The sequence below is a fragment of the Sardina pilchardus genome, chromosome 6 (assembly GCF_963854185.1).
Source record: "Sardina pilchardus chromosome 6, fSarPil1.1, whole genome shotgun sequence".
Classification (NCBI taxonomy): domain Eukaryota; kingdom Metazoa; phylum Chordata; class Actinopteri; order Clupeiformes; family Clupeidae; genus Sardina; species Sardina pilchardus.
This window is the reverse complement of record NC_084999.1, coordinates 13425883-13435539: the sequence shown is the minus strand read 5'-3', so window position 1 is coordinate 13435539 and position 9657 is coordinate 13425883. Positions and strand designations below refer to the sequence as shown.

The window sequence follows — 9657 nt, the reverse complement described above, 5'->3', positions numbered from 1 at the left end:
CTACCAATCACGGCAGTCATACGAACGGCGTCATGACGGTGGAGGAGTGGCGCAGTCCCTGGATGGCGGCGTACGGGCCCTGCTGGAAGTAGTGGTGGTAGCGGGGCATGTGGAAGGAGGGGAAGGTGGGCCCGCTGCCCTGCATGGAGCCGGCCAGGGCCGAGGGCGTCAGGGGCACCCCCAGGCGGCTGTAGGGGGGTAGGGAGCCCTGGATGGGGTGGGGCAGGGGGCTGCCCAGGGAGGCCGCGCTGGAGCCGATGGCCGAGAGGGACTGGGGGTGCTGGAAGCCGGAGAAGCCCGAGGTGGTGGTCACCCAGGAGCTCAGAGACAGGTTGTCTGAGGCAGTGAAGGCTGAGCCTGTGGGAGGGACAGTATAATGCAGCATAAACACATTTTTCATAGCAAAAATGTCACATACTAACATCATTTTGCAGTAAAAAGTGCATTATTTAAAAAGATTTATTACAATAAAGTTTATTTTAAAAAATCATCATCATTCATATAATAATAATAATACTGTAATAATAATAACAACAACAACAACAACAATAATCACTGTTCTTCTTAGTATTATTATCATAATAATAATATCATAAGTATTATTATTATATTATATTATTATTATTACTATTATTATTTACTTGCAGTTAACAGAAGTGGTAATAAGAACATAGCAGTAATATTGGCAGTAGTATTCATGTATGAAATTCACTGCTCCCTTGCTACTGTTTCTTTGTAAGGAAACAGAGAGAGTCTTACCCCTGCCGTGTGCGGAGAGTCCGTCCTCGCCGAGGCCCTCCTCCTCGCCTGCGTATGTCCTGATGGGTGACCGGGCGTATGAGTGCTTATGGATCAAATTCTCAACACTTTCCCTGCATCAAAACCCAAGAGACGAGCCCAAGATATATCTCTACTTTCACAGAAAATAAAATGCACACAAAAAAAAGCTATAGGTGCTTTCACCCAAAGTAATGCTAAGTGGACACAATGGATGCCATTGGTGATTACACCGGACTCATGCCCCGAGCAGTGAGCTGCAAGGGCTGTGTTCTGACCACTCAGCCACTGTAGGAGAAAGTGGAATATGTGGAATATGTCTCTTCTGCAGATAATCAGATATTGCAATGACCTCACCCCCCACACACAGACGCCAAACATCAACATTAAGTCACGTCTGTACCGGTCCGTGAGTGATTTCTACTTTTTTACACACATTTTTCACATACATGTTCACACAGTCATTGTACTGGTGATATTGTACACTACACCACAACATGCATCCCCACGTCATGTAAACAAATAGCGCTGCACTGAACAGACACACAAAAAGGATCTTTTAGCACCCACAAACAATACTTGAAAGGGAGGGTTTTCAGACACACTCCACCAAAATCACACACACTACCAAACACACACACACACACACACACACACACACACTGCCCTTGTTCCTTTTTTGATCTGTAAGTACATTAGTTCACGTTCGATTAGCCTCTCCTTAGGCAGGCCCCCCCTCCATGTATGGGAGAGGGCAACAGAGGCCTAAGAGTCCCCTGCATCACAAGGGCCCATGCGTCCACATTACGGCCCCCCAATTAGGTTAGGAAAGTGCAATATCTGTCAGCGGTGCAATACAAATATGTGTGTTTTTATCAGCGGCGCGCTGTCGCGGAGGGGAGAGGGCCCTCGCAGCTCTCGCCGGCCCCGCTACGTGGGTGGCTGGTTTCAATCAGTCACAGCAGCCAATCGAATTAGGCCATGTTTTAGTGCAGCGGCCGACTCCAGACTAATGCGATTTCTGCAGCTCCCCAAAGATCAATTGATCACATCTAATTCACAGCCTTCCCAAAAAACAGGAAGAGTGAGAGGGGGGGAGTGGGGGGGAGGGGGGTAATTTCTTCTTTTTTTTGGTGATCTTTAGGTTGGAAGTGGGTTGTATAAATGCATTTAAATATTGAATATGTGAAAAGGTACTGGCATACACACACACACACACACACACACACACATTCTTACAAGCAGATACACACACACACTCTTTCTCTCTCTCTCTCTCTCTCTCTCGCTGTCTTTCCACTGTAGCGCAGATATTTTCCTACACCCGAAAGCTTGGCACGCCAGCCAGTTAGACACACACAACCACCCACACACACTACTGTAGTGCAAATGTCATCCCCCGCCTGCCCAACACTCTCTTGCTCTCTTATCGCATCTGGGTCAGAAACAAACGCACATTAAAGAACAGAGAATTCTTAGTACCTCTCAATGTCCGTGAGTCTGGAGGAGTCTCGGAAGCCTTTGGCAAACGGGTTGCTGTCAATCTTCAGCTTGGTTATCTGTGGAACAGGTTGCCAACAACAAGATTAAAACTCATTCTTTCTATCTCTTCTACTCTCTCACTCTCTTTTTCATTCTTTCATACACACACACACACACACACACACACACACACACACACACACACACATGCACACACACACATGAGCACACACACAGACACAGACACACAATCATCCATATGCACATATACGTCCTGGTATGTGTATAACACTCCTCCTCTCTGTGTGTGCCTCTGTCCCTCTATCGCTCTGTGCCCCCTCCACCTCCCTTTCTTCTCTCCCTCTATCGCTCTGTGCCCCCTCCACCTCCCTTTTCTTCTCTCCCTCTATCACATCATAATGCCTCGTGTAGACTAAACAAATCTGGGCCACTGTTGGCCTCTGGATGCTGCGTCCAAAGCATATTCATTCGCATGCCTACTCCGTCCCAACACACTGAACGACCATAAACACACGTAATGCTCCTCGACCATTCCTTTTACAGCTTTCAAAACGTACGATAAGAGGCACAGACATATACTGTTAGCTATGTGCAGCATTAAAAAAAACAGAAGGACTGTCAAGCGTTCCAAGACAGGAATTGGATGAAAGTAATTCACTAGACTGTCACTAAAAAGACATCTCTTTCACTCGTGGAATGCCAGTTCAAAAAATAATGTTTTTAAAAAGAAATTGGGATGATCTTAATTCTCAAATGATGGCATTATAAACCATCAAAGTCAGAAAGCCTCAGTGCCAACTCTGGACTGCCCTGTTTGAATGGCATCAGCCCTTCCTTTGGTACAATAGGACAAGAGTTCACAAAAGAGCTTTTCCTTCTTTTCAATATGTTGTTATGAAAATATACCACTTAATGGTCTTTATTTCCTTGTTGACCTCAGATGCGGTAACCTATGAACTCACCAGCTGGTTCTGGTAGGCAGTTACGGCCGTGAAGACTGTCTCTGTGAAGATGAAGGTGCGGAACTCCTCGGACTTGAGGTTGAGCAATGAGGCGGTGTGGTCCTTCTTCTTGATGATGTGGACCCTCGGCTGGTACTTGTGCATGGAGTTCAGAATGATCTGGAAGAGGTAAGAAATAATCATTTTACAGATATATGAGAATCTGAAACGCCCGCTAAGTCATTAGCTATTTGTGTGTGGTCTTAATATTCAATAACAAATTATATATAAATGTGTGATTCCAACAGAAATAAACCATTTTGGTGTGTGCAGTTCCCTGTGTAGCCTATGTGAAGGATGAAAGACATGGTTTGTGTTTACATAGCCAAAAATATGTTTTCTTGCATTTCTGGCATTCTTCAAAGATAAGTCAACATTTGTCAAAAAGTGTTCTAATCAATGTAATGTGCCAAACATTTTACAATAAATAATGAAATAGCAGTGAACAACAAGAAACTCAGTCACATCCATGTGAGTTTTGATGAATGTGAGAATGACATAAATAAATACATGCATTTGAATTTAGAAATTAAAATCAAACCAAAAATGTCTTATAACTGTGATATCATAAATTTGTCCCAACCCTCTGTATTTCATTTCCCATTCTGCACATTCATTTTATTTTAATATTATTCATCCATTATTATTTTTTTCCATTTCAAATTCTGAGCATATTTAGACCAATAATGTACTAGCATTTGTGTCTCTTAAATCAAATTCTTTTCTGTACTGCTCCAGGGGGATAAAGAGTCATAAACAATCAGTCACACTTGCATAACAGAGTTATTAATGAGACGGAAACTGTCAGTACTGTAGACAACCTACAGATTATAAATTAACATGAGCATCAGCTATAATAAAACAAGGACCTCAAAGCTTCCAAACACAGATAAGATTTTTTTAAATATTTTCTTTTCAATTTATGTGTATTCTAAATTGTATTTGCAAATGCTTATCTTGAAGAATAAATATACAGTAGCCTACTGTGGAAAGGTTTTTCTCTATCTGTGTCAGTAAAGAAATGCACAATTATATCAGACTGATTTTGTAATTGTTAAATCAATTTAATTTCGTTTTAAAAACAATTCTAATTGATTAGCAAAACTACTAATATCTTTTTCAGTCGACCATCACATGCACTATATATTTCAAATGTGCCGAACGCTTTTGTTTTAAATTAATGATAATAGGCTAACTGTATAATAACACAATAATAGGTTAATCTGTTAATGTTTTCTCTGCAATTACATTTACTATGCCTTATTATTCATTTGTGCTTTACACTTTTAAAGCATTTGTATTGCGAATAAATTCGTTAAAGTAGCCTAGGCTACGATTTAACATAAGGAGACACATAAGAAACAATGCGAAATAGCATAACCATTGAGAAATATGCTGTATTATTATGTAAGAATAACGTTTGCGCTGTTATGTCCGAAGCCCTGTTATTTGCCCGACTTCCAAAAATACATGAACCGTTTTAGCCTGCGTGCCGTTGGCTGATCTACGCATAATAAGCTGTAAGTAAGGCTTTTTTAATAAGTAAAAAAATCGAATGACTTAATGAAATATAGGCCATTATCAGTATACATACATGTCCGTGTTGGTCCAGTTCGTTATTGGTGAGTTTGACTTTTTCGAAGGACACCATCTGTTTCAGTAACTGTTCCCCAGTAAAAGGAGAGTCTGGATGGACATACAACCTGCGAAACCACCAAATGCAATGCAGAATATGCCATTAAAATATAGTCTACATAATCAGGTAGGTCATGAGATATATTAGCCTACTACTAATATGGACTATTGTTTTTTTTTTCCCCAAAGAGTAGGCTCAATGTAGACGTTTGGAATCTCATTTTTTCCTAATCATTTAGGCTTTATTTTTTATTATGTTTTCGGTCGTAACAACAGGGGAATGAATTATCGGTGGAGGGGATGGCGCAGATTCAACTCACCTTGCTGGCAAGGGGGGGTCAGCTTTCCCGGCCACGAGCCACGATGACCGATGGTAGGCATAGCGATATCTCTTGTTGTCCACTGGAACAATGTCCATCAACACGATGTATTTGGCGTCAGGGTCGACCCCAGAAAAAGACACGCGGATGGTTGGAAACATTCTTCTGTAAGAGGGAGGAGGCAGGATGATAAAAACGTTAGTTAAAAACGACAATGAATCATAAATAACTATCTTTTCGTTGAACTCCTGTCTTCTAGGCCCTATTAAAATGATGTAAATCAGATGGTGGTGTTAGATCATAGACGAGGCTACTTGACTATAGTAGGCCTGGGCTATCCAAGTTCAGCAGATATAAGTATTTTTCAGTTTAAAATGATGACGGTGCTTATAGCAGTAGGCCTGCATGACTATGTGTCATATAACCATATTTGTTAAATATTAAATGATATTGTACACCGACTTGGTGTTGGTGAATGACATCATAACAATATTCGTCATATGTCTGTGTGCGTAATTATGCCTCGGGGTATCTTTTGTGTGGGCAAAAGCTGGTTTAAACCTCTTCACCTGTACATATCATATAGTGTATAACCAATAGGCTACATGTTTCTACAGGATTCTATTTAAAGGACCATCCTTCGAGATCATACTGCGCCCATGACGAAGTAGTTGTCAAAGTTTGTGTGTGGCTTTCAAAATCGTTTTTTGTAGTGTGTTGTTGCCTACGATAGGCCTTAAAGGTGGTATACCATTACGCTCACCTTCCAGATTTGGTGATGATCATTTCCGTACCGAGATCATGAAATTTGTCCCAGAGCTCTTTGGTCTCCAGGCTGCAGGAAATTTTGGCCATCTCCTCACTCGGTACGCCGGGAGTGGTGGGAATGAGCGGTTCGGTGCACACCGCCGGAGCCGGGCTGTTGAACTCGCCGTGAGACTCCAGGGAGGGCATCTCCCCCAAGCTCTGGTTGCAAGAGGACTTCTCTACAAATTGTTCTAAAAATGGAGAAGATATATGACACACCTCAACTAATTGAGTTCATCACTGAAGCCAGTTGAAGTCTGAAATAAGGCAACTTATAATTTGCTGTTTTGCGACACGTAGCCTACAGGCCTGTTTTATGTCAGGCTCACATTATCATTATTCTGCTGTGCTAACAGTCTGTCACAATACGTTTACAGTCAACGGCGAGCCTATAAATGTTGCGTTCATAAACTTCACACCATCTTAACATTTATTTAAAACTATGCTGACATTTAGAGCAACTAAGATGAAGTTCTAAAGTAGAATAGTCTATTGCACTCCTGGAAATACAATGCTCCTGAAAAAGAAAGCGTCTGTATTGCTGCATGTAGGCCTATCTGTGCTTCACCTTGGACACCTTGTGTCATAACGATGTAGCATCCCAAATTCAAGAAGTGACAGTAGGAATAGAAGTAATGCCTGTATTATTTGTGTAAATAGGAGAAGGCTACTGTCATTTGTGTGAACCCAGCAGAAACAGGTTTGCTTTCAATATGCTGGAATCCATTTGGCTAGAACGACGCACAATTTACGATTCAAATTATCCTTTGCGAACGAGGTATTTTTATGCATAATTCAAATCAGCAAACAGAAAGGTCTAATTTTCCAGACAGAGAAAGAATGTAGACTATCGCAACGTTGCGTGTGTTGTGTAAAAGCGCTATAGCCTCCAGGCCTATAAGCTGCAGTTTCAGAATTACGTGTCATTTTATAAATTGGATTGAGATGCGCTTTGCTCTCATATCACTTTAAAGGGTAATGTATTTCGTTTACACACCCCATTTGTATGCATGGTAAAACGCTAATGGGAAATATAGCTGTGGTTCACAGACTATGCTCCCATATAGCCACATATAAAACGTGACAACATTCTGACTATGATTAGTAATTTTCATCAGCTGTCCGATTAAATTCACTTTTTAAAGAGTTTATTAACTTACCCAGTGGTTTGATTGTGTTTTCCTCCGCTTCCTTGTCCTTAGTTTTCCCACTGGACATTAAAGCGGCTATGGAGAACGCATTTGCCCGAGAGGAGAGCTGCGGCTTCGGTGAGGCTGTGTACTCCATGGCGGTAAGATTGTTCGTGCGTTCTAACGCGTAGATACCCTTTCCGGTGGATTGTCAGTAGACAATGGATCATCTAAGGAAAGCACAACTGGTTTCAATTGTACCACCAGTTGCTAAAGACACATCTACGGTGTAGTGGAATCTGGATACGAACGAATTAAAACACTGGTGTAAGTTGAAACCAAATCGGCGGAGACATAGCGCGATACCCTTGACAAGAACCCTTATGTTGGTCGGCCGGAGACAAGATCCTCATTGCGTCCTCTGGACACTCGCACTCCACTTAATTTTCAGCCCCCTTTCAGTGGTGCAGCAATCAGCCAATAGTTGTTTCGCTGTCGACGTCACTGCTGCCCAATGTCCTGTGAGTTGAACCTCAACAGAACACTCCTTCAAAAACAGCTTTCCTGCCCATTAAAAAATCCGTCAAAATGGAGAATCCGCAGTTTGACACTTAAACACCTGCCTTATGGTCGGAAACGCATGACATGGTTTGATAAAAACGAGGCAAGAAAATTAGAACAGTTCAGTTTGCACCACCCACATTTAACTCAGATACGGCTTTATGAGAAGCGTGTCTGATCTTTTATACATTTCGATCAAATTAATTTGATACTTTAGCAAACACACTTTTGCACTTTATTTATCAATAAATCTATTTCCATAGTCTATATGGGGGAATATGCATCAATCGGTCACTTTTTCTAATTCAAACATCTATCAGCAGTGTAAGCCGATAGACCCGAGCTTGTTTGTTTTAAAAACGAGTCAAATATTTGGATATTAATTGTATATGTTGTATACATTACAGGCAATACTTTTTATTGAAACATTTCCTTAACCTTAGTGGTAGAAGCTCTTCCATTGGCCGTTCACCTGCATGCTCTATTCAGACTATAATCCAGATAAGCAGCCTTGAGTTACCTACTATAAAATCACTGTGCGCCACTATGTCTGAAGCTTGAACAAGAAGATGAAACCCTATAATAACCCATAGTGTTTTCCATTTATAGGGCCTGTTGCGTAAAATACAGAAGACGTTAACTGTATTGTTATTGTTGATCAGTGATATTTAATAAACATTGTCATTCTAGAAATATTAGGTTACAATAATTATATAATATTATATTGGGTTATTACGGCAAAGTATTAACCTGCTATTATTAGTAGTATCATTATAGTTGTTTTTATTATTATTTAGGCCATAGCTAGCTAAAGCTCATGTGACATGGCCTCTATGTCGTTCATCGTCTTCGCTAATTTTTCTTTGTCCTTTTGAACTGGACAAGAGCGCAAATCCTGTCTAGACGCCACCTCAAGCCTTCTCGAGCGCAAGCGCATTTTCCCACTCTTTTCTGCCAAAGGAGCACGTGCCTTTCAGGCTATTAGTGTTGCCACACAGTTGACCTAATCAGCATGTCCAGCTAAGTTTTTATGAGGTTATCAGTTGCATAAATAATACCCTGAAATGCTCCCATATAAATCCGGGACGATTAAAGTGCAAAAACATAGAATGGAATTTACTTCTAAATCTAAGCTACTGTTTTTTTCACATATTTTTTTAAAGTGAAGATCATCTCTCTCAGGAGTGTTGTCGTGACGGCAGAACAGGTATTGGCTGATAAACTTGGCTTCTAAAAATGTCTGTCATTATTTCCCTCATTCAATGACCCCTCTCTCTGACACGCACGCGTCTCCGACCGTCTTGTTGATTTGTCAGAGCAGAGCCCTTTCCCTAACATATCCAATTCAGGCGACTTGGTGTCGCACTTGCTGCCGCACAAACCACTGTGGTGGGGGTATAAATATATATTGGAAAAGCGCTGACTCCTGTGTTTTTCTCGCTTGAGGAATCACCTCTCATCCTCAATGTCACTCACTCTGGGTAGATGGACGCATATATAAACAAGAACCCCACATCCACAGGGTCTTAAACCTATTAGGCGCCTCCCAAATGCAAATCCAATGCTGCAGATATATTATAAGGGGACCTGGGTTGACAAATTAGATTACCTTGCAATTGCCAGTGGATAATGTGCTAAAAGCTTTCCCACTTAGCGTAACTCCTTACTGAATATTATTCACACATTGGGGGCTGGTATGCCGGCCGGCCGAGGGCTTCTTAAAGACATAGTGGGCCTTAAGAAAAACACAGGGGTCATTGTCACCAGCTTTAGGAAACACTCGGCAAAAAACCCTGGACTAGCCTTTGCCATCTGTTGGTTGATGTCTCATCATTTGCGAAGTGTCATGTAAATGTAGTTATAGTCACAAACGTCAATCTCAGCATTTTAAGTGGAGAGAAGAAGAAAGAGAAAACAAACTTA

General features: G+C 41.4%; 1 protein-coding gene across 1 annotated transcript; it reads right to left on the bottom strand.

The window, feature by feature from the left end:
- On the bottom strand, positions 1–7330 carry tbx20 (T-box transcription factor 20). The gene is made up of 8 exons (XM_062537685.1): positions 7204–7330; positions 6000–6234; positions 5237–5401; positions 4876–4984; positions 3243–3401; positions 2260–2336; positions 760–872; positions 1–357 (listed from the first exon to the last, which is right to left on the bottom strand). The coding sequence occupies exons 1-8, from the start codon at positions 7328–7330 to the stop codon at positions 17–19; spliced, it is 1326 nt and encodes a 441-aa protein (XP_062393669.1). The 3' UTR covers positions 1–16.
- Between the last annotated feature and the right edge of the window lie 2327 nt (positions 7331–9657).

Coding starts and splice junctions, on each gene's coding strand:
- tbx20 (XM_062537685.1), bottom strand. CDS start 7,330: ATGGAGTACACAGCCTCACCGAAGCCGCAGCTCTCCTCTCGGGCAAAT. Junction 4,985..5,236: donor GACCCCCCCTTGCCAGCAAG/GTGAGTTGAATC, acceptor GTGGTTTCGCAG/GTTGTATGTCCATCCAGACT. Junction 3,402..4,875: donor AACTGGACCAACACGGACAT/GTATGTATACTG, acceptor TACCTCTTCCAG/ATCATTCTGAACTCCATGCA.